Here is a 25,818-nt window from a genome sequence, read left to right as displayed (position 1 = left end):
GAAGTTGTTAAGATCATTAGTGTCTAGCCCAGTCTTTTTTAGTAGTGGTGTGACTTGGCCAACTTTGAGGCAATTCGGAACATCTCCTGAGCTCAGTGAGCTGTTGATGATCTTGCACCATATCAGAGCTAGGACGAGCTTCACGTCCTTGGTCAATTGAGGGGGAAGTTGATCCAGGGTGTGGGATGAGGGTTTAGCATTGGAGATAAGTTTGAATATCTCTGCTTCCTGAATGGGAGTGAAGGAGGACCATTGTTTTGGGTGGCTTAAGGAGGCTCAGTTGTTTGGTTCATACACCTGGGTCACGGCAGAGGGGATGAGATTTGGGCTATCTTGGAAATTGTGTCATTGAAAAAGATGGGAAAGTTTTCACAACGTTCATCGGATGCCTTAATTGAGAATGTCGCTGGCTTAGAGGTTTGATTCCTGATGATCTTGAAGAGTTCTTTGGGTCGGTTTTTTGCGGTGTCTAGTGCGGAGCAGAAGAAAGATGTCTTTTTGTTCTTAATGTGCTTTCTGTAGTTCCTGCGGGCTCATTGGAGTTGATCGCGATGAAGGGCGGTGGGATTATTCCTCCAGATTCTTTCTGAGGTTCTTAGCTGTCTTCTTTCTTCATTGATGTCGGTGGAGAACCACGATCTGGATGGAATGCTCCTGGATTTTTTTAGTTTCATAGGCACAAGGCTGTCTAGGGTGAGTGACATATTGGAGTGGGAAAGAGAAGTAAATTCAATAATTGAGAGGTGATCAGTGCTGTTGGGGAGGAGCGAGCTTATTTTTTCTTCTAGTGTCGCCCGGGGGATCGGAGCTGTGTTCCTAATCCATTTGGGGGGGTCCTGTACAGGGAGTTGAGTTGGGATCGTTTGGTTAATGCCGAAAAGGATGAGGTGATGGTCGGACCAGTCTACGAGAAGGATATGGTCAATGGTAGGAGGTAGATTAGGAATTGAATGAGTGAGTTTTAGATTCATTCCATCTTAGATTGAGGTCACTAAGAATTATATTATTTGAGTTACCAAGAGCACAATGTGCAATTAAGTCAGAGTGGTGTTCCCCGAATTCAGAGGAATTGCCGGGGGGGGGGGTGGTAAAGAAGATGGCAGATTGCTGGCCTGTTTTCACATGTAGTGATATTTACGGAGAGACACTCAAAGGTGCTATATAGGCAGGATGTAATTTCCGTGATGGAGATGATGTTCTTGTGAATGATAGCTATACTCCCTCCCCTTTGTTCTTGCCGGTCTTTGTTGATCATAGAGAATCCCGGAGGCACCAGCATGTCCATGTGGGGTAAGAGAGATTGTTGAGCCAGGTCTCTGTGATGAATGCAATGTCTATATCATGGCAGAGGATGACCTCTGCTAGTTTGGTTGCGTGTTTAGAGGCTGATCTGCAGTTTAGGAGCATGCAGTTAATGGGGGACCCTTCAATGTTTGGATTCTTATTAGACTGGGCTCAGGGAAGAGAGGTTAGGTGGGCTGGAGGTCTAGGGATTTTCGGAGAAAGGTGATCTCTTCCGACTCCTGTGATTACTTAAATCGAAGATTTGGAGGAGAAGTTAGGTGGAGAGTCATAGGATGAGGCTAGGTGTGCCGCTTCAAGAAAGGAGAGTGTGGTTTTTGCTCTTCTGGGTCTATCGGAGCGATTTTTCGTGACCGCTCTGTTGGTCGAAGGCTATGGCGGGGCAGGGGCCCCATTAGAGGGCGATGCCTTGGTGTGCTCGGGATAGGTAAGAGTGGGGGGTGCTATGGGCTGCTGGGTGGGCTTTTGTATCGCGGCCAGGTTGGATAAGGTTTCATTCAGGCCATGGATGAGTGTTTCGAGCTGAGTTTCCAGGAGGTTTAGGTGCTGAGTCTTGATATCTATGGAGGGCGGTGGGGAGACTGTGGGGGGCGAGCAGGGTCGCAGATGTGCGCGATATTGCGTGCGAGGGGGGAGGGTCACAATGGTGCTGGCTATTGGGGGAAGGTGTCCGGTGTGACTCTGGAAGGAGTCCTGAACAGGGGTAGTACTGGCTCATGACGAGGGTTAGGCCTGCATTGGTCTGGAGGTATGGGGGGCTGGAGGGAGATTGGGTTTGGGGGAGCGGCTCGCTCCTGGTTGTCAGGTTGGGGTGCATGGAGGGGCAGGGGTGGGGCAGTCGTCTTCCCGTGGGGAGGGGATTAACTGTCTAGTTTTGTTCACCATGTGTACACATATATTACCATACAGTCTCCAGTAATACATTCCCATCATAAGGAAGCCTTTAGTAAACCTAAATCATATCCATACCAATCTCTACAACTTATTTTCTTCTGATAAGGAGAGACGGCTGTTACGTCAAACAGTTCTGGGTCTCCTTGTTTTTAACTTCCTAGGGTGTGACTGTTTCTCCTTGAGATCTGCTTCAATTTAGACATTCTGTCAAAGAAAAATAACAAGTTATCATTTGGCAGTCTATGGTCGCTCAATTCACAAGACTGATTTTGTATTTCTATTCAACTCTATATACACAGCTGGTCTTATATTAAATTTACAACCTAGAACCAGAAGAAGAATTTGCTGCAATTCTCAGCCTCTCGGTATCGTGTCCGTAGGTGCAAGTCTGATGGCAGACATCTATCCATTATAGTAATGTCCCAAATCTGTGCAGGCAGATCATGTGCCAGTGCTTGCAGTGGTTCTGGCAGCTTTGATACAATGATTCCACCAAAGCCACATAAACGCTGTTGAAATCTTCAACGGGTGCCTCCGTCCTGAGATGTGGACTCAGGCAAATATTTTTCAACAGTAGTCCCCCAAGAAACGAGTTGGAGCTCTCAAGGACTGTGATCTTGAATGTATTACTCTGATGAGGCGTTTCGGCAATCAGCCTTATTCACGTCAGTACCTTGGAAACAAATTTAAAAACACAATATTAGATACCAGTTAATTGATTTCACATGATGACGTTTCATAAACAACAACAGAGGACTCACAGCTCTCCCTTAGAATGGCAAGTTGTTTTTCTGCCATTTCAGCATGTACCTTTGAACATAGTAGTGCCCACATCTTTCTTTGCACGTTAGTAGGCATGTCAGCTCTCATTAGGTGTGAAGCCACTATGTATATAAACCATATCAGATAGTTCATATTTGTCCTCTGGTAAGTGCAACATTTTCAAAGTATCAATTCAAGTATTACATCATTGTTTTGCCACAACTCTGAGCCTCTCTGTATCATGTCCGAGGTGCCAGTCTGGTGACAGACACCTATCCATTATAGTAATGTCCCAAATCTGTGCAGGGGGATCACGTACCAGTGCTTGCAATGGCTCTGTCATTTTCAATACAAACCTTCTACCAAAGCTGAACTCTTCAACCAGTGCCACCGTTGTTAGATGTGGACTCACACAAACATTTTTCAACAATAGACCTCCAAGGAACCGAACTGAGTTCAATATATGTCATATATCATCCTTGTTTTCTGATGGCTAGAAGCCATTGTACCTGCATATTTAGCTGCACACGTCATCTGCCGCAATGCCATAGACAGAATAAACAGACTCATTGCATGTTTGTACTGACTATTCTTTTCTAAATATTTTTTTCTTTTTATTTCCCATTTATGCTTTCTCTATCAAATTGTATAGCTAGCAATCATTATTATTTATTTAAAAGGTCAATTAGTGTGAAAATCTCTGAATATACATATGAATACTTACCAACTTAAAAACGGTATAAACACAAACTATTTGTAAAAATGGCTTCTATATACATGCACTGGCCTCCTATCATTCTTACTTTTTGCATGCTAAATGCCATACAAAAATATCATTTTTTGATGTATCAAAAGCCATCAATACATTAAATATAAATGCTAGAGCTCTTGTACTTTCTGTGCAAATTATATAGACTTTCACAGTATTTCCTCCTTTTATTTGATATATTGTATTCTCCACACCATTGAGCCCAAGGAGATAACAGTTACTATGGTTAAATGATTGCTAGCTAACAGCTCTTTTCCAAATAAATTTGGATCTGCCAACATCCACCTCTAGCACTTCAAATGTAATGTGCATTGCTATCACCACTGTCCATCTCAACCTTATACTTATGATAAACAAACAACTGCAAAAAATAATTTAAACAAGGAAAACCTGTCCACTTAAAACACAATCATTTAAATGGCAGGGAGAAGTCCCCTTCTTTAATTGTCAGTGTTTTCTCAGTACTTTCTCCCTATTGTTCCTGTTGTTAGTTTCTCTTTACAGGTGCGTGTACAGGTACTCTTCCATATTCAGGCCCCATGGAGTCTTTGTATTTAAATCAATAATATAGCTTGACTCAGTTGCTTTAGACTCCTTTCTCTGTTTCCTCGTGGCAGATTTAATGGAACAGTATCAAAATAAGATAGACCCTTAACTTCTCCCATGTGATTTTCCTCAAAGTGTCTTGCTACTGGTCAACTCTGATTATGATTTTTGATAGTCCTGAGATTTTGGAGAATTATTTTATACACGGGTAGGCTAGCTCTCCCAATGTATGCCAGGTGACATGGGCATTCCAGCAGGTACACAGCATATTCAGTCTTATAATTGTATTGCCCTTTAATGAATTTAGTGTGGGTCTTAAGTGGTGAGATGTATTGTGTTGTGTTTTATCCATGTGTACATGCTTTGCATCTTCCACATTTCTGGAAACCTTTTTTAACAGTCAGCCACATGGTTCTAATCTCTTTTTTGTTCTCAAGGATGCTGCTCACCAGATTTTGTCTCATTGATCTAGCCTTCCTAAAAGTGATTCCCGGACTATGCAGGGCTACAGTACTCAGTCATTTCTGGTGCCAGTATTTGTGCATGATTGCTCTTATCTCTGCCTCATGTGTGTTGTAGGTGGTAATGAGCCTAAAGTGGGAGTCAAAAACCATCTGTTTTACTTTTTCATGTTTTTGAATAATACTTGCTCTCAAGATTTAGACAGAGCATTTGAGATGAGGGTCTGAATACAGTCTTCCATATATCTACTGCTCTAAAACTTTTTCTCAGGTCTTTCAAAGCATTTTCCTTTTCTGTCTTATCACTACAATTACTTCTGACCTCTAGACATTCACATGAAGGGAAACTTTCAACTAAGTTACATGGATAGAAACTAGTTGAATGCAACAGCGTGTTACCAGTTATAGGTTTCCTTAAATGTTTTGTTTCAAGACGGTTTCCTTGAACGTAGACTGTGAGATCTTAGAAATTCCCCTCTGTCCTACTCACTTTGCTAGTAAAATGTAAATTGAGGTCATTGGCCTCTATTCGGTGCAAAAACAATCTGGAACTCTCCTCCTTGCCTTTCCATATAATATTAAGATTGTCGATAAAACAACTCCAGTGAATGACATATTCCTCCGACTTCTCCCACTCCTCCAGAAACTCAGAACAGAACGCCTGCTCCTCCCACCAGGCCAAATGCAAATTTGCATAGCTGGGGAAGTAGCAGGTGCCCACTATTGTGCTGCACATCTCTTTAAAAAGCTCACCATTAAAAATGAGAAGTTGCTGTTAACACAAGTTTCTATCATTGCTAGCAGCATTATAGTGTGCTGCCATGAATGCAAAGTTCTAGTCCCACGAAAATGCCTCACTGCTCTCATTCCATCATTGTTCTGAATGCTTGTATATGACATTGACTATTACTAAAATGTAATCTACTTCCCATGGGAGATCATATATTCTCTGCAACAAATTGCCAGTATCTTGTACGTGGGACGGAGATTTTTCACTGAATGACCCAGTAAGTGGTCAGCATATTTTGATACGTTTTCCAAACAACTGCTTATGGCAGAAATTATAGGACTTCCTGGAAGGTAGTCCCTGTTGTTGTGAATTTTGGGCATTAAATAATAATAGATGTAACTGGATGATTTTTAATTAAAAACTGATATTTATACCGCATTAATAGGCTCTGATCTAGCCAGGATTTCAGATCTGAGTGTACTTTGGTAAGACAACTTGCCATGATCTCTTTACTGATACGAAAATAACAATCCCTGTTGTTTAAATGGCTGTAGGCTTCAGCCAAGTACTTATTTACTTCCTGCAATACTATATTGCCCACATTATCAGATTGCGTAACTACACAATAATTTTCATTTACATTTATTCATCAAGACATGATAGCATTTCTCTTGTTGTCTGTGTACAACTCTTCCACTACTTTCACTGTATAGGGGTTTTTTTTTGTTTAAGAGATTTTTATTGAAGTTTTACATGAAAAAAAATACAAATCAATACAAATGCAAGATGTAAGCGCAAAAATATTAAATATACAGAGAATAATGTACGAAATATAACTAAATGAATAACATAATGATAGGGTATGAATCTAAAGAAAGAAGAAAGAGAGAAAGAGAAAAGGAAACAGAGAAGAGGGAAAAGGAGGAAAGAGAGGAAAAAGAAAGAGAGGAGAAAGAGAAGGGAGACTTAAAAACCCATGCAAAAAAGTCTAAAAGAAGAGAGAGATAAAAAGAAAAAAGAAGGAAAGCTAGAAAATAGGAGTAGAAGTAGAAAGATATGTAGTAAAGGTAACCATAGAAGTTCAGATTTAATTTTTTGAGAAATGGAAATAGAAGAAACAGTAGAAATCCTATGTTCATCGAAAACAAAATTCCACCAAGTTACTAAAGATATTTTAGAGTTATCTTTCCATGAAGATAAAATGACTTTAAAAGCAAGTGCAATAAAAAGGTCAAATAAGAGGGAAATAGGGGATGTGGCAACAATATCGAGAGATGAAGAGCCTAAAAAAACATTTTATAATGACAATGGAAGAGCACATTGAAAAACTGTCATGCAAATATTCCAAACCGATTTCCAAAACAAGAGAACATTAGAACAGTCATATAGTTGATGAATTAGTGTACCCATAACAGTAGAACAGGACCAACACATCAGAGATGAAGATGGGGAAAATCTAGAAATACAAACAGGAGTAATAACGGCTCTGTTATAAATAAAATACGAGGATTGTGTAATACGAGCAGCAGCAGAAACTTTGAACAGTTTAGACCACAATTTATCCTAAATCGCAAACGAAAGAGAAACAGATAAATCAGTTTCCCAGGCAGTTTCAATGAGGGATTTGGGTCTTTCATCAACATAAGACAACCGTAACTTATATACAAGGGTAGCTTTAGGTCTATGTGTAGGAAAAAACAAAAATAAAGGAGAGGAAGGGGTGAGAGAGGGTGTATAATCAGGTATGACAAGAGTGGCTAGGTGAGATTGTAGAGCAGTGGAAATAATGGTATATTGAACGAGGCTGGTGTCAGGTAATTGATATTGAGCTTGTAGGGTATGAAAAGGGAGAACAGAACCAAGATGTACCAGCTGATGTACATAGAGGATACCCTTTTCTTTCCAGTATTTGAAATAGAAAGATTTACCCTTATACTTAAGAATTTTTTTAAACCATAAGGAGGAGTATAGGAAACATTGGAGCGGTGTAAAACCAGTAGAAATGTATTATATAACAGGTTTCGGGAATATTTTAAGATAGGGTTAGCAGATAAAAAAGTGCTGTTGGACATGAAAATGACATCCTGAAAAGAAAAATCCCTAAGGAGAGAGCGTTCAAAAACAATCCAAGTGGTAGGAGGAGTATACCAAAGTCATAGGCTAATGCAAAAGATTGTTTGAGTAAAAAAGCAGAGTGATATAATTTGAAGTTTGAAAAGCGTCCCCCACCTTCTCCCTTAGGGCGTATAAGCTTGGAAAGGGCAATACGAGGATGTTTTTTATTCCATAGAAATTTTGTACATATAGAATTGAGTTGGGAAAAATAGGAAAGGGGAATTTTAACAGGAAGCATAGAAAGTGTGTATAGAACATGCGGAGCAATCATCATTTTTATGGTGTCTAATCTGCCCCACCAAGATAAAAATAAGGGTGACCAATTAAGTAAGAGTGACTGAAGTTTGGAGATTAAAGCATTAAGTGTGAGCTTAACAGTGGTATGTAAAAAGGAGAAAAACCAGATTCCAAGATATTTAATTTTAGAAGGACACCATGCAAACTCAGTATTGTCAAACATGAACTGGTAACAAATGGAATTTAGTGGCAGGACTTCTGTTTTGGAAAGATTTAATTTATAACCAGAAATGCTGGAATATAATCGTACTTCGTTCAAAAAAGGAGGAAGGGAGTCAGTGGGGTTGGACATATAGATTAATATATCATCTGCATATGCAGAGATTTTTGTTTCCATGGAGTTATGCTGAAAACACTTAATCTGTGTGTTAACACGGATCCGTTCTAAAAAAGGTTCAAGGCAAAGGATAGAAAGTAAGGGTGAGAGAGGACAGCCTTGTCGAGTACCTCTAGACAAAGAGAAATATTTGGAAAAATTATTATTAACAAAAATACTAGCTCTGGGACATGAGTATAATAATTTAACAAAAGAAATAAAAGAAGGCCCAAACCCAAACTATCAGAATTGCAAACATAAATTGCCAATTGATACGGTCAAAGGCCTTCTCGGCATCCAAAGAAAGGACGGCAAGGGGAGATTTATATATTTTTGGCATAAGAGATAATATTAGCAAGCATTCTTGCATTATCTGATGCCAATCTACCTTTGACAAATCCTACTTGATTGGTTTTAATTAATAGAAGAATTATATTTTCAAGACGGGTTGCAAGAATTTTTGAGAACATTTTACAATCATAATTTATTATAGATATAGGACGATAAGTTTTACAGTAGGAGTGATCTTTATCAGGTTTAGGAATTATAATAATCAATGCATCCATAAAGGATCCAGAAGCCTTTGCATCTGAAATGAAAGAATTAAAGAGCGCCAGGAGCTTTGGGACAAAAATGGGAGTAAAAGTGGTATAAATCTCAGTGGTAAGGCCATCAGGTCCTGGGGCCTTGGACTTTTTTAGTGATTTTATAGCATTAATTATCTCTTGAGAAGAGATATCTCCGTCTAATGCATTACATTCGTCTGGCAAGTAAGGAGGAGAAGGAAGACCAGAAAAAAAAGTATCCAAATTCTGAGTGGAGGGAAAGGTGTCATCAGAGTAGAGACAATGGTAATAATTATGAAAAACATCAGCAATATCTTCATCTGATGAAACCATTTTATTAGAAGATTCGTTCATGATAGGTCCGATTGTTTTACGTTCTGATTTGATCTTCAAATAATTAGCTAACATTCGACCGGCTTTGTTTTGACCTCCATGGATTTTTAATTTTCAGTAGAATATTACAGGCCTCAGTTGTTGCCAATTTATTGAGATCCGATTTAGCCTTAATCAACTGATGGAGGGCAGAGGACGATTTAGAGGTGAAATAAATATGTTCCAAATCTTTAAGGTGACGTAGTTGATCTTCATATTTTTTCCTTGTCACTTTCTTTTTGCTAAAGACATAAGAGATGGTAAATGCACGAAAAGAAGCCTTGAAGGCATCCCAATTATTAGGAATAGTAGTATCAATAGGATTGTTAAAAGTAAAAAAAATATTAATATAAGAAATAGCCTTTTTAACAAAAACAGGGTCGGGTAATAAAAAATTGTTAAATTTCCACCGACTAAATTGAGAGGAAGAAAGGGAGAGATCTAATGTAGCATGAACTGGAGCATGGTCAGAAATAAAAATGGAACCAATAGCAGAAGCTTGAATAGACGGCAACAAGGATTTACTAACCAGAATATAATCAATTCTAGACCTCGTGTGATGTACATTGGAGTAAAAGGTGTATTCAAGCAAATCAGGGTTACAAGTCTTCCAAACATCATACATAGGTCGAGAGGTGATGGCAGATTGAAAGGCTTTGTGCGTTTTGTCTGGGTTGAATTTACATTTCGATAATCTGTCAGGATAGGGGTCTAACTATTGATTAAAATCACCGGCAACAACAACATTGGGACAATCAAGTGAAGAAAGTCAAATTTTAAACACACTTTTCCAGAATTGAGGGTCAGGTTTACCCGGGCCGTAAATATTCAATAAGGTTAAAGTTTTGTTGTGTACCACAATCTTTGCCATCACCCAACGGCCGTCTTCATCAGTTTGAGTGGATAAAATGTGTACAGATAAAGATTTATGAAACGATATGGCAACACCACCTTTTTTGTTGGACGTAGAAGAGTGAACAACCTGACCAACCCATTGTTTCTTTAACTTGAGAGATTCAACTTCAGTACAATGCGTTTCTTGAAGGAAAACAATATGAGAATTAAGTTTGGATAGATGAGACAGTACCTTTTGACGTTTAATCGGGTTCCCGATACCATGGACATTCCACGTAACAAATGTACACATAATGGAGGGTAAGGAAGGTAATACACAGGGGGATGAGAAACACTTCAGGAGAACATCTGAAAGAAAAAACAAACCACGTAAATAGAAAATATGCAAAAAATGTTACAAAGAATACCAAAACATCCCAAAAATCCAGGTAATAGCCAAATAGAAACATCATTGCAAAACAGGAAAAATATATTTGGAAAAAGACCAACTAATAAAGATACACGCCAATTTAGGTGAAGAACAAATAATGAAAGTAAGGGTACTAGGGGAGAAAGAGAAGAAAGGTAGGTAGGAAAGAAGAAACAAGAAAGAAAAAAAGGAAAGGAAGAAAAAGTAAGAGTACAGATCAAGGCAGAACAGCCAGGTCTGCAAGGAAAAGAGACATCTGAGCAATGGGAGCATGGAGACGCCAAAGGTACACGGACCTCAGCAATTAATAGAAAGGAAGAGATAAAAAAAAGAGAACCCCTTAGGGTGGGAAGGGAACAACATAGTGACAATTGTCATGGAGCAAATGTACAATGATGGGAGGGACAGATGAGCCTAGAGAATTAAAAAGAATACAAAGAAAAAATAAAATGATTAATTATTAGTGTCCATTCCAGAAGGTGAAATAGTGTGTAGGCATAAACCAAGTTTCTTCAGGTCATCAAAGAAGCGTGTACGACCATTGTAGGTGATCTTGCAAAGGCAAGGATGGAGGATTCCATATTGAATTTGAACCTGTCTCATTTGAGGTCGAAGAGCTAGGAATTCTTTACGACGAGCATTAGTGACATTTGAGACATCTTGGGAGATAAAGAGATTATGTTCAGACCATATTAGAGGTTGTTTAAGTTTAGCAGCCTTCAGCACATGCAGCAACTCTGTAAATTCGAGAAAAAGCATAATAATGCCACGTGGTTTAGTTGCATTTGGGTTAAGGCGACCTAGGCGATGAGCTCTTTGTATGTTAAGAGGATTTGTTGTGGATTGAAGGTCTAAGAGGTCGGGCAGGAATTTCTGTAAAAAAGAGACCATATCAGCTACTTCAATATTTTCTGTTAGACCATAAAGACGTAGGTTATTTCTACGGTTACTATTTTCAAGGTCCTCAGTGTACAGCTTTAGGGAATGAATTTCTTGTTTCAATAAAGGAATTTTTGACGAGATATCTTGTATGTCATTGACACGTTGTTCCAAGTCCAGAACTTTATTTTCCATAACGACCCATCTTTCCTCAATTTGACTTAGTTTTTCATTGGTCGTAGTCATAAAAGGTTGGAGGCCACGGACTTCATCTTGAATAGAGTCCAGAACTGGATTTTGGGACGAGAGTATAGGAGACGGTGGATCATTTTTGGGTCTCTTCTGTTTCGCCCCAGAGACGGATGCCTTCGTAGTATGAGAATCATGCGCCATGTTGAAAAAAAGAAAAAAAATGTACAAGAAAAGGACGTATTATAGTAAATAGGGTGTCAAAATGTAGATAAAATCCTCCACAAGTCACTAGACACTGATTGCACACCTCAAAGATGAAAGGTAAAAAGAGAAAAACAAAAACGTAAACTCTATATTAGGTCAGGAGTTCCACAAATAGTCACATAAGTATAAGGTGAGAAAAAGCCAATTGAATGACCATAATAAGGCATAAAAAGATCCAGTAGACCTTACAAGAACGGTCACTGTAAGGTGAGAAGAATGCTGTTGTATGGCGTTGATACAATAGGCGGAAGCAGAAAATATTATTTGGAGTGAGTGAGTGAGGTAATGTAGAAGACCCCACAAAAAAAAGGTGAAGAAGAGCAATTATCACCAAACCACATGGAGTAACTGAAGTAAATGAAGGGACATTCCAGAAAGATGTGGCACTTCAGGTATGCAACCAGTCATGGACAATTCAAGCTGAACAGCAAAATAAAGGGAAGAGGCTCCGGTGTGCTATCCTAAAAAGGCTGAGTTTCACCTCAGTAGATGAGCACACAGCATAGTAGAGCAAATAAAATGAAGGGCGAAGTAAAAAGGACTGTGACTTAAGCCAGAACATGTTAGTAAATAGAGACTTATAGGGCAGCGCAGTACAAAAAAGATTCAGTTAAGATGCCCTGAAATGGCGGCCATTCACCTCAGCAGGTCAGCATACATAAAGGCTCATCGTCAAAAATAGAATAAAACTGCGACTTAAGCCATTACATATTAAAGGAATGAGCTTTTGTAAGGCAGCGCAGTGAAAAGAAGCAAAAAGAACATACCGGGAACTGTTGTAGAGTATAGAGAGGTCGCGGGCTCAGCGGCACAAAATGGCGGCCGCCCGCGACCCGAATGAGGCAGGAAACACCGGTAGTTCAAAAGTGCAGATAGATAGCGAAAATCTGCAAACCCGTCATTCCATTAGACGCACCACATCTTCCGACAAGGTTTCCGGCGTTTTGTAGGTTCCACAGCAGATTCTGGAGGCTTGATAGGATCACGAAAGCTCAGTGTCGGCTCAGAGCTCACGCCGGGTCCACCATCTCCTTACGGTGCATAAGCCACACCCCCCACTGTATAGGGTTTTTAATTAGTTGGTGACAAGCTCACAAAAAATGTTAATGGAATCATAGGCCATCACTGGTATAAATTCGGTCTTTGGTTGAAAGTTTGTCAAAACGTCACCATGTTTCAATTCCCTGTTCCCCAACCAAAGTTCCTTTACTCAGTTGTGCCTAAATACCTTTATTGGCAATGTCAATGTCTCATAGTTTTAACATCAAGTTAATTTCACCAACGTGGAGTACACTGCAAGAATCCACCGGATTTGTTGTAATTATTAGCTTCAGGAAATGGATTCTTGTTTGGGCATAGTCTATATTTTGTTTTGGGCAGAATCAGAGTACGAACTCGAGGATATTGATCTCTTTCGTTGTCAATGTAATATCAGTAAGATTAATGATTGAGTTTTTGTACCTGATGCTGGCTCATCTACTTCTTAGCTCATTTCCCTGTCTTCTCCTTTGATTGGTTGTTGTTGGTCTCTAATTTTTCACCTCCGACTCTTCCACCTCTGCCTCTTCTTCTTGGTGGCTTGGTATATTGTTGAAAAATATATAATATATATATAATATGTATGTTTCTGTGTCTATCAATTTGAAAGAGTTTGCCTCTCAAAAATAAAAGATCACATAACCTCCTTATCAGACTTTCCTCCCTTCCCATTCCCGTACCTGATAAAGTCAGACAAGGGGGTCGATTCCGATCCGGTAAAACATCGTCCGTACGAATCGTATCCGGAGCCGTTTCCGTACGACTCGTACGGACGCCGTACGACCGGACGATTCCGATCCCGATCGGCCGACCCGGATGCGATTCGTACGTTACACGTCGATTTGTACGGAAAAGCGCACGATCACCTACACACCGTACGGCGCGTACCCCCCATGATCGCAGGGGTACGCGCCGTACCCCTGTGATCATGCGGGGTACGTGCCGTACACCCAGCGTACATGGGGTACGTGCCGTACACCCACCGTACATGGGGAACGGTGCGTACCCCATGTACGCTGGGTGTACGGCACGTACCCCGCATGATCACAGGGGTACGGCACGTACCCCTGTGATCATGGGGGGTACGTGCCGTACCCGGGGGGGGGCGTTCCGTACCTGTTTCGGTGCGAACTCTGCGTTTACGACTGTTTTCGGCTCCCGTAGAAAAAGGGTTGTACGGCGCGTACGCTGGGTCGTAAAAACCAGCCGCGAACCGTAGTGATGTCGCGTACAGCCGGTTCCGAGTGAAACTCGTACGGAGATTTGAGTCGTACAGAGTCCTGTACGACTTGTACGGAGTTTGGCACCTGGTACGGATCGTACTTCGTCGTACGTACGGGACGATTACGGGTACGATTCGTATGGGGAAAAAACTCTCCGTACGACGATTCGGAGCGCATTTTACCGGATCGGAATCGACCTAAAAGTGTTTTCCCAATGTCTTATTCTGAATTTAAATTAGTTAGTTCTGGAGACATTGCTTTCCAGTGACCCTCTACGTGCTTTTTGAGTCTCTGACAACATTGTTAGTTGTAAGATTTTATTTTTAAACATATGCCTTTGTCTTTTTCAGATATATTAATTTCAGTTAATTCCCATATCATGTACATGTCCTTGATGGTACATATTGCTTATTTAAAAAATATTGAGGAATGGAAAGATTTATGCTCCCTTTTAAAACTACAGAATGTCTATTTTCCCTTCATGAAAACAGCTCTCAAGTGTGTTTAGAAATACACCATGATTGCAGTGCATTTCTTTGCTGATATTTACATGTTCTGGTGAAATGTCCGGTACATCTAAGTGTAAATTTGTACAGTAAATTAATATTTGTGTTTCCCTTGCTCTTTAGAATGATGTGTACCACATCCATGAAAAACAGGACTTGGGGTATATTGAGCTCATCCGCCTTCACAAGGCACCCTTTTCCTTCTTCCATCAGGATAGCTGGTTCTGCAGCCAAGTCACTGTGGAATCCCCTGAAGGAAAGCACTACCACTTCCCCTGCTACCGATGGATCGAGGGGTACATCACAGTAGAGCTCCCAGAAGGCACAGGTAGAACACTGTTTACATTTGACCAACGTATCCAAAAATTCCCAAACCTGATGTCTTACTGATAACTTCTACCGTTTTTATTTTGTATACTCTAGTGTAATGTGGAAATTAAATATAACCAATTATTTGCTGGCAAAACATCAAAACATAAACAATCTAGTAACAGCATACAGGCACAAAAATAGTTACTCATAAAGATACCCTTAAAAAACACACATACAAGTATTATCAGGTCAATAGAAAACAAGTAAAAAGTCATGGGAAATATTCAGTGAACAGATTTTTCAAAGCAGTAAATGTAATTAAGCACAGAAAGAATTACATTTTCAGCAGTTGTGGCTATATTTGTTTGAAACGTTCTAAAGTGCAACTGGCAACAGCTTAGCACAGTGAGCCTTGAGGCTGATCCTGATGAGAATCAACATGCTACTGTTTCAAAGATCATTTGCTGTGCAGTGTGGTATGAACTAGGGCTATTTGTGAAGTTCTCAGACTTGCAACTTGTTCAAAAATAAAACCTTGCATGGTTTAAAAAATGCAACACTCAGAAGGATTTTTTCATAGCTGCCAAGTTTTCAGATTACTCATGTGTAATATTTCCATGTTTCTAGCGTGCTTATGTCTGAAATTTTAGTGTTGTATGTGTGACACTTTCCTGTCAGCAGAAACATAGCAGTGATGTTAATATATTGAGATGTTTTAAGTCAGTAGAGACATTTGTAGACTATAAAACTCATCTGTCCCCCTTGCCTTCTTTGGAATTGTGCAATAGCAGGCCGCCCAGAACCATTCCTCCATTCCCCTTCTTCACCTTCTGGGTCTGGCAGTAGATGCTCAAAGAGTGGTCTTAAGACAGCTGGGTCAACAACAGGCATTTTTTTACCTCCTAACTGCACTCAAAGGATTCCACAATTAAGGCTGGGCAGATTTCAATTTCCCGTGATTTGAAAAGACAAGATGACCCTAACTGCACTGTGACCCAGGCTCAGTCCCTGTAATGCTGTGAGCTCCATTCAGCAGAGAAGATCAGGAGGTGCGTTCCCAGGTAGGGCAGCAGCAACATACAACAAGCTGTTCATTTTCCATGGCAGCCTCACCTGTCTCCGACTACTCTTTGATTGCCTGGGCCAGAAAGCAGAAGACAAGAGCTTGTGCCAAGAGCGGCTTGAGCATCTTGTAGTGATGCAGACAGAATGTATTGGGGACAGCTAACTTGTGTGATTAATGCATTTCATTGCGGTGATGTGGGGTGAGGCACTGAAATGCGTCAGTCTGACTCATGATGTGTGGAACTTGGCAGGACTGTTTTTTTAATAAGGACAATTTTAACACCCCTTTGTGAAAGCAAATCCCTCACCCCCTGCTGCCATCATCTAGGGTTCATTGACAGCCTTCACCTTTCCCTCCCCACACCTCCGATTTAGCTACACCTCAGAGGAATTCAGCTATATAGGATGCTCCTCATCGCCAAACTGAAACCATGGCTCTCAAATATGCCAGACTTACTGATATAGTGTAACCTTCACCCACCTGTAATATGAAGCATTTGTTGTGCATTGCAGCTTGAATGCAATGCAGTGGTGAAATATGCATTTATTATGGGTAAAGAGTTTACACAGTAGTTAACTAGCTTTTCAAATAAACGCATAAGGTATCATATCTATGACTTCTATAAGCTAAAAAACATATATATTCAAAGAACTCACAAATGGCTTGCGGTCCAAAATCTCAGAGGTTCAAGAGATCTCTATTTGGCACCTTGGCCTTTTATTACTTAGACTACCTGAAAATGATATAGGATGTATGGTATATCATGCAATCTTGGAATTGTACCTCCAAACCAAATAGAGTGTTAAAAAGAATAACCTGAAAAGTTACCCAAAACTTATGGAACAGGTTGGCTGTCTGAGTTCTTTTATTTTTATATGGACATGAATGACTCTACTATCAATCTGACAAAATCATCAGTTCAAAGACCCCTTCTACCAGCCAAAAGATAATCTTTCTGCTCTTTGCTGATTATTTAGTACCCCTGTCACCTACAGAAGAAGGTTTCCAATTAAATCCTGACATCCAAGAAAAGTACTTCAGTGTGTTGTCACTAAAGTCAAATGTAGCAAAATTATAATCATTCAGAATAAAAGAGTATTTTGAAGATGAGCTTCAGGTGCATACAATAAAATATATCATAGAATTTTCACTGATTCAGGAAACTATTCCCAAGCCATGGAAGCCCTTCAACACTATACCAATAAAGCAAGGACCATATACTAGAAGATCAACTCCTCCCCTAATGTATTGCTGACTGTTTGATATAATGTTTACTTATTTGATCTTTTCCTATATATTGTTGAACCACATTGTTGAACTTCCTTTTGTCTCTCCTGCAGTCTCCTACCGCATCCGCCCTATATTTATGTCTCTCCTTCCCTCCTCTCTCAATGTATTGAGACTGAACTATTTTGTCTGACGCCCGATGGAGCTACTTAGTTTAGCTAGAGGGGAGATGGGCCGGGGATTCCCTCCTTGGTCGTCACCTACCCAGTCGGTCTTTAGACAGACCTATTTTCGTCTCTCCTCATTGTCTCGTCCCTAGCTCCTATCCCCTCTCCCCTGAATTCTCTCCCCTTGCCTGCTACTCTGCCTACCCCCTGTCCTTTGTGCCCTTTGACTAAGCACTACTTCTCCCCTTGTTGGGGAAAGATCCAATATTTATACTCTGGAGTCTCAGCGAACCCGCTGAGTGAGTCCACTGCGCCAAGGGAGCCACTCACACTTGAGGTATGGTATGGCACCCCTTACCAAAGCACTCCCTCTCCCCTTTCTGGGGAAGGATCCAGTATGTAGGCCTTGGAGTCTCAGAGAACCCTCTGAGAGAGTCCACTGCGCAAAGGGAACCTCTCGCAACAGAGATAGGGAAGTGATACCACTTCCCCTGGGATCACAGCTTATTGGACTTTGGACGTTTGCCTTGACTCGTCTTCCGGTTTGTGCACCCATCACCCTTCTCCTCCTCTTCCCATGCTGTGTCTCTCACCCTACCCTCCTCTTTCCCGCCTTCATTATCTGTCTACTTCCCCTGCTCCAATCCCCCCTGCCCTGAATCTCTTATCTTGCCTGCTTTTCCCCTTACGTATTTGTGCTTATTGTTTATCTCGACCTTACCAGTAACTAGGTGGCCATGCTCTAAGAACTATGTAACCTTTGTTATGATGTAAGCTGTAACTATGATCTGATGCACATGTAAAGCGCTCTGATACCTCCGGGTCTAGCCAGCGCTATATAAAACTCTTGAAAAAAAAAAAGTTAAGACTTCATGATGGCCTCATTAGTCAGTGCTTCTGTATGGTAGTGAAGGCTTGGAATTTACTCTGAGTCAAGACTTTGAGTGTTACAGAACTTCAACAGAAGACATGCATTTATAATTTATTAATAGGCTGATTCTTCAAGTCTACAGGAAGGTCCCATTCATCTAGAGCAGAACTTGGCGGATTTATACCACATTGGAAAGCTGCATAAATTGCAGGTGTCATCTAATCAAATATGGCAACATGCCTTCCCTCTTTAAAATCACAAACAGAACAAATCCCAGAGAACTTACCACTTCAAGAATGGCATAAAAAACAGAGGAAAAAGTAACCCATAAATAATTTGATTCATAAATAATCTTGCACCGTACTTACTGAGAATAAAAAACACTAAACACAAACCATGATTAAATTAGATGTAGATATCCCTATGATGGAAATGGAGATGCACACGTTCTCCTTCACTCCAGTAAATATGAAGCAATTCAAGAGACACTACATCCGGTGTTTTAAAATTACAAGTATTCTTTTGAAACCTAACTGTTGTGACCAGAGTAGAGAGTCATTCTTCGTTCTGTCACCCTCTATGAAGTAGGAAAAATGATACAAGGTTGTGGCTCTGCCACAGTAAGGCTGAGCCTAATCAACAAAAACAACACATTTGCCAGTACTGGAAGTCGCTCATTTATATTTAGACTGACCTTTATGAATAGAACATACCGGTCCGTTTTTTAATTTCCGTCACTAGTTTATTATTCCATTTTGTCACTAGTGGAACATTATTAGTTTATCAATAGTTCAACATTTTGTGTATATACAAACAACTGTACATGTAAAACATTACAATTTGTCATTACAGAATATCAATAAACACTACAGTTACAAATTTACAACACATCCAACTTACATTCATGCCAGCACATTCATACTACTCTCATACATCAAAACTGAAACTTTTGGCCCTATTGTCAACTATCCGTTATCTATCCATAGAGATGGTATTTAAGATTTCTGAATTCACAGTTTTAATTTTGTCAGAACAATCCTTTGGAACACAGAATCAAATCCTCAAAGTCCAAGACTCGCTTAGTATTCCAACTGAAAAACGACAATAGACACCAAACCAGGTTGACATGTTTCGAACCCCCTATTGCGGGGTTCTCCTCAGGACCAACAATCTCTAAAAAACACAAAAAACCGCTGTCTTAACACGCTGCTTTGTACAGTATATTTAATTACTACCATTGGCACCACCTGTCGGTACCCAGCTACCCTACCTTATTAGCATGGTGCATAGTCCTTTTGTAGAAAAAGTGCTGTGAAGACACTGGACACGTAACACTAGAGACCAGAAAAAACACAAGATATGCATGTCACTCACATATCACTCATTGTAGATCAATGTGTTTCACGCACCCAAGTCACTCACCTTTAGAAATTTTGGGGAATTGTTTCTGGAGGAGAGATAAAATGAGCAGAAAGGGGGAGGATGAGATTCTAATTGATGTTCAAATGCGCTCGATATTATCATTTTACAAAATGGGCCGGTTCCCCGCTATATTTCAAGTGGCTTACCGCGTGTGGCAGCAGTGAATGCCCACGTTTGAATGAAAGCAGCGGCTCGGTATTACTATCCGTCCTGCAAACGAAAACCGAGATGCTTTAAAATTGGGACTGCGGGATTCAGTGAGTAATTCAACAAGTAACAAGCAGCTTGCCGTATTACCTCTGTCTTGTTTCTTCGCTCCTCTCACAGTGTTGGGGGCGTGTGTTGCAAGCGTCCTCCTGTGTCCTGTTGTGGTATTGGCTCAGAACACGGTCACATGACCAGAACCCACTTCAGGCCAAGGTTCTGCTTAAAGAGGCAATACTTCCTCCAATTTCAATAGAATAAATAAAACTTTAACTCATCCTAAACGATGGCTCATCTCATCCGTATAATTTTACCAGGCATGTCTTCTGGACAGAACTATGTGGTCCACTAATGCATAACTTCAACTCCAATAAAAGGCAATCGCTGGACTCCTACCCTTGCACCAATGCTGGTATATTGGCAAAGTATGTGAACTTGGCGCTTCCTGTTTTTATACCACTCAAAAGATCCCTCATGATCTAAAGGGAAATCCATTCCAGCCAAACGTATTCATAAAGTAGGCTGTAATGCTGGTTGTGCATGACATTTGAGAGAAATTGAAATTTAACAGCTCCCTCTAAAGATCTCTGAAATCTCATTCAAGCCTGTTGTTGCTGTATCATATTTCATTATCAGTAAGGCATCACGTTGGCCGAGTTTCCCCTCAATGTCTCCTCCTCGGGGATCATTATCGATTTTAGAAATAATGGTCCAGCGTAGCTCATCCTCTTTGTGGTTTTTTGACAGCCAGTGTTGTACCAACGGAGCATTTGGTGTCTCTTTCCTTATTCTAGACTTGTGTTGCGTGATCCGATGTCGTGCCTCCTGAGTGGTCTTCCCAATATACAGTTTTGGACACGGGTAGATGACCCCATATACTACATTTTTTGTCTGACAGATTGTGAAGACCTCATGCTTCCAGTGAATTCCATTGAAAGTGAATACTGCCCCTTCATTTGTCTGCGCGCAACATGAACAATTCCTGCACTTGTGGTGTCCCACTACCGGAGGTAATCCCAACATTCCTCTTATAGTTGTTTTAGGTGCAGGTGGCAATGCTGCCCTTACAATATGTTGTGCAACACTTTTTTTTTTTTTAAAAGCAAAAAGCGGCAGTTCCTTGAAGTCACTGTGTAGGTCCTTCACTAGGTGCCAATTTTGTATTACCATCTTGCGTAGCTGGTTAGTGTTGGGGCCAAAGGTTGTAACGCACACAATTCTCCTTTTTTCTGATCGTGTTTTCTTCTGGAGTAAAATCTCTCTTGGTATCCACCAAACAGCTTTCAGTGTATGTTTTAGTAGTTTTTTCGGGTAACCTCTGACCAGTAGTCGCTGGATTAATTCATTGGCATGCAAGAAGTATTCCTCTTTGTTTGAACAGTTTCTTCTTATTCGAAGAAACTGTCTGAATGGCAAGTTTTGTTTGAGGCTTCTGGGGTGATGGCTTGCATAATGAAGTGCCTTGTTCCGTTCCTTTGCTTTCCAGAACAAAGTGGTGCCTAACATCCCTTCTGATGCATAGATTTTCACATCCAGAAACGTAATATTTTTATTGGAGGAGGTAACACTGAATTTGATGTCTTCCGTCCTTTGGTTGATCCATATCATAAATTCATCCAATATTTCTTGTGACCCAGACCACACCATAAATACGTCATCGATGTATCTCATATACTTTGAGATGTGTTCAGCATATGGGTTGTTATTGTAGATAAATTTATTTTCATATAGACCCATGAATAATACCGCGAGTTCCGGTGCAAAGGGGCAGCCCATGGCTACCCCCCTTGTTTGAAAAAAGAACTCTGTACCGAACTGGAAGTAATTTTTTTGTAGTGCAAACTTGGCCAACTGCACTATAAAGGATGTGGGAACTCTTGTCGGTCATTCCCTTTGTTCCAGAAAGAATGTAAGGGTTTCTAGAGCCTGTTCCTGAGGTATTTGAGTGTACAATGAGACTACGTCCATAGTCACTAGAAGTTGCCTTGTTTCATCAAATTCGACTGAAGCTATCTGGTTGAAGAAGGCTGTAGTGTCTTTTAAATGTGCCGGAATTGTTTCAACAAAGGGTTTCAGAAAAAAGTCTATATATTTAGACACTGGTTCGATCAATGACGAACACCCTGAGACAATGGGGCGGCCAGGGGGGTCCATTTCGTCTTCCCTCTATGAAGTAGCAGAAGAGTGCAGAAATGTGTTCCACCTTTGTCAACTGCCAGCAGTAATTAATTATATAATTTCATTATTTGTCTTGTTACTCATTCAATTTTAGGCAACTTTGGGGTTAAGTGATCCAATAGTTGGATTGCAATTTTAAGGTTTAGCTAACGGCATTGCAGATTGCATTATTTTTCCAAAACAATTGAACATACTTTCCACATAAATTTAATACTGATAAATGTCAAGCTTAAATTAAAATTAAAAAAGGTGTCTAAGCTGTAGTTTAACATCACATAAATAGACTAAAATATATATATATATATGTTTATAGTATTTTTTTAACACAAACCTTGCAAAAGGTAGTGGAGTGCAGTACATGGCCAAAAACAAGCATACAGTCAACAATCAATAGGTGCGGCAGCTGGGTTGTGCACGGTGCACAGTATGCAACTGTAATAAGAAAATCAATGGTATTCCATGAAGAAAATATTGTTTTTCTAGTATTCCATTGGAAATACATCCACATATTGGATTTCTCAACAGTATTGAGTCCTTGTGGTACAGTTTGATGTTTAAACCTAAAGGAGATCTCAATTTAACAGACAAAAGATAGAGCAGGAGAATTTAGTTTTAAAATAAGTGCCATGATTTGCACTAGACATTAACTTTAAAATGCTTAATAAAATGAAATGTAGGAAAATTTGCATTTCATTAAAAATGCAAGATTAACGTGCAGCATGATGTTTGCAGTTAGAACTCGTAATTGAACTACAAGGCCAGACTAGTCTCTACCATTTCCTATCATTCGGTTAACTTTCTTCATTAAAAAGTAAATGCTTTTAGGAAATGCTGAAAAAGGCACTTGTACTTGATAAATGATTCACACTTGATTTGCTTAAACATCCATTCTCTGTAGAATGTGCTGACTTAAAAAAATTATTTCTTCTTTTTCTAAGCAACATTTTCTCATTTTTTTTACTTAGTTTTCTAGCTACCACATATACACAATACTGAATACTGAAAATGCATTAAAACAATAACGAGGAGGATGTGAATCTCATGACTTAATCTCATAAATTACAACTAGAATGTTTCTACATTTATAATAGCTTATTGTTACACAGTGGAACACTGAATAGCTAATAGTTTGGACTGCAGGGTACTCATGTGAACTCAGAGTAAAGCTAACACAAACAAATTTTTAGCAACTAAGTTAACTCTTGTAGATACTATCTTGTCGACGTTGTACGTTTTCTGTGGGAATGAAGGAAAAAGCCCCAGACCATCGTACGATGCTTCCTGATTTTCTTAAGATTACCTAACACAAGCATGGATTGTTAGATGTTTTTAATATATAAGTGTTCCTTGTTAGAATTAATGCAGTCCAGGCCGTACTGTCCTGACTGGTCCCAGCCATTATGTTGCAACTATACCTTTTTCCCTTAGCTTTTCTTCTCTATTTGCTGTGAGCTACTGCTGAAGGTGATTTCTGTCACCTATGACTTTGTTGGGGCCTATTTTCTTTAATGGTTATAACTGCTGCTGTGACTGTTTTCTTAGCATAGCTTTAGACAGTTTTTACTGCAACTGTTTACAGATGCTGTTTTGAAATAATTGACTCGGATGAGTTTCTGGAACTACTTTTTATGAGGAGTTTGGCTTCAATCTAATTTGATTTAAATGATCCTTTAAATCATGCTCTTTTCAAAAAGGACTCTTTATGAGTTCTGGTAGGTTAGGATCACTTAAAGTAGAATAGAGATCAAATTCCTTTATGAAACACGCTCTAATTTACATGATGGACTCTAACCATGATTTTCTTGATATATCTGTAAATGGATACAACTAATTTACTAATTTATATAAAGAGACCAAAGAAATATCCTAAACTCCTATTGGTAAATAAGGGTTTTAGAATGAATCAAAAACTCTCATCACTGACTGAATTAAATGACTAAATTGATGATGTTTATTGAGATGTTTTTGATTGATGCTCCATTCTAAAATATTGGCAAAAACCTATTTCACAGAAGAAGATGTCAGCGCAGAACTGGTGAGCCCTATTGTAAGGGTTGAAAAGATTAAAAGTTTCAGCGCCAGCAGTTTCTGGTAGCAGAGTTATGGTTCACACCCTGAATGTAGCTATAAAATAATTCCCAATTTAGATTAAAATTTCCAATTCCCAAATCCAATGTCAAAACTTGTAGATCCAAGAAGGCCGTATTAGAAGGTGGTTGCAGTTTAAAAGTGTGAACATTAATAGGGTGATGTGTTGTTTTTTGGTCGTTGAGTGTTGGTTTAGACAGTAGTATTAATGAGTATTAATGAGTCAGTGGAAAGAAGCATTAAGAAGCTGTTAAATAGAAGACTTGCTTGCAGGATAAGGCCTTCTGTGTGAGGTACCATCACATTGATTGGTAGTAGTGGAACCTAATTGCATAAATGGGTGAAGCAGCATTAATTTTCGTGATTGCACGCTGGTTAAGATTTCACTTGCAGTTGTGAAAAATACACTTGCGTTGAGATTGGTTGGTTGGTATGCTTTCACGCTAGGATTGGTTCAGGGATCAGGGTGTTGTGGAGGGACTGCATTACAGGAAACTGAATAACGCATTTGGATTTGACAACAAGAATTGGGTAATTAGTAGTCTGAAATTGATTGGCTTATTGAAATTTCACGTACATGGAACAAAACAATAACGTTGATAACTTTATTTCGGTCAGAGACCATAAAAGTGCACATAAAAATACAAGCCAGCACAAGTTATTAAAACAATAAATAGTCATTTAAAATATTTAAAAAAGAGAATTAAACTATAAGTTATCAATAAGAAAAGACAATAGTTTCATAAATACTAACATTTAGGTTAAAAACATTTGTCTCCTACGCCACATACTGAATAGATATCGAGATACAGCGAACACAATGAGGGGATGGGTGTCATAAGTCAATATTCTACATGCCTGGAAGTAATGCAGAAATTTAAGGTTCTTACAAATCGGAATCAGCCAACAGTTTCTAATTACAGAATAAGCAGGGCAAACGAACAAAACATGTGGTACAACTTCAATTCTGTAGTCACAAGCAGGGCACACTACAGTGTTAGTTTTGGACCATTTGATTGTAAATGACCTGATGGGTAAGGTGCCATGCCTTAACTGAAGATACAATTTTCTGGCGAGAGGTGGTTCAATTAAATCCATGAATTCCTCGACTTTAAACTCTGATTTAGCTAAGAGGAACTCAGACGTTAGCTTGCCCACAGTTGCAGAGCTCAGAAGTGTTTGAGTGTTCTTTATACGTATCAGAGCACGAAGTTCTCGTTTTGGTAACCCAGGGCAAAAAGTCTCTGGTTTTTCCCACAGGTCCGGAAGACCCAGCCGAAAACTGTCTGTCCTGATATGCTCCAACCACGGTATCTTTATACTTTTATGAGAAGTCTAGATCTCAGATAGTTCTGCTCTGTAGGCGGCCAATTCCAAAACAATAACATTTTACTGAAATTTGCCTGGTCTATCATTGCATTGCAAAACGTACAAGTTTTAAAGATGTTAAGTGTTTAGTAAAAGAGAATGTTACAATTCTGGTATGGAAATGTGAAGAGGCACCTCCCAAAGTTATGCCTGCACATTTTATGACAACTGAGCATGAGTTGCCTACTAGTTCCACAGAAAATAATTATTGATTTCGAGCTAGCAATGATCAATAGCATTTTAAAAACATTTCCGCACACAGCAATACAAGGTTGCTATTATCATTTTAACCAAAGCATATGGAGACATCTCCAAGAATCTACATTAAGCATCCAGTATGCAACAGATAGCAATTTTGCATATCAAATTAAATAATTAATTGCACTATCCTATGTCCCTGTTACTGACGTGGAAGAACA

General features: G+C 39.6%; 1 protein-coding gene across 1 annotated transcript in view; it reads left to right on the top strand.

Moving 5' to 3' along the window:
* LOC144799722 (hydroperoxide isomerase ALOXE3-like) overlaps positions 1 to 25,818 on the top strand; it is a 446,013-nt gene that overhangs the window by 68,905 nt on the left and 351,290 nt on the right. Inside the window, exon 2 of the mRNA XM_078671234.1 lies at positions 14,620 to 14,824. Within this exon, the coding sequence (XP_078527360.1) occupies positions 14,620 to 14,824 (205 nt within the window). The remainder of the gene's footprint in view (positions 1 to 14,619; positions 14,825 to 25,818) is intronic.

This window comes from Lissotriton helveticus, chromosome 12, assembly GCF_964261635.1.
Source record: "Lissotriton helveticus chromosome 12, aLisHel1.1, whole genome shotgun sequence".
NCBI lineage: Eukaryota > Metazoa > Chordata > Amphibia > Caudata > Salamandridae > Lissotriton > Lissotriton helveticus.
This window is presented reverse-complemented; position numbering and strand designations above follow the sequence as displayed.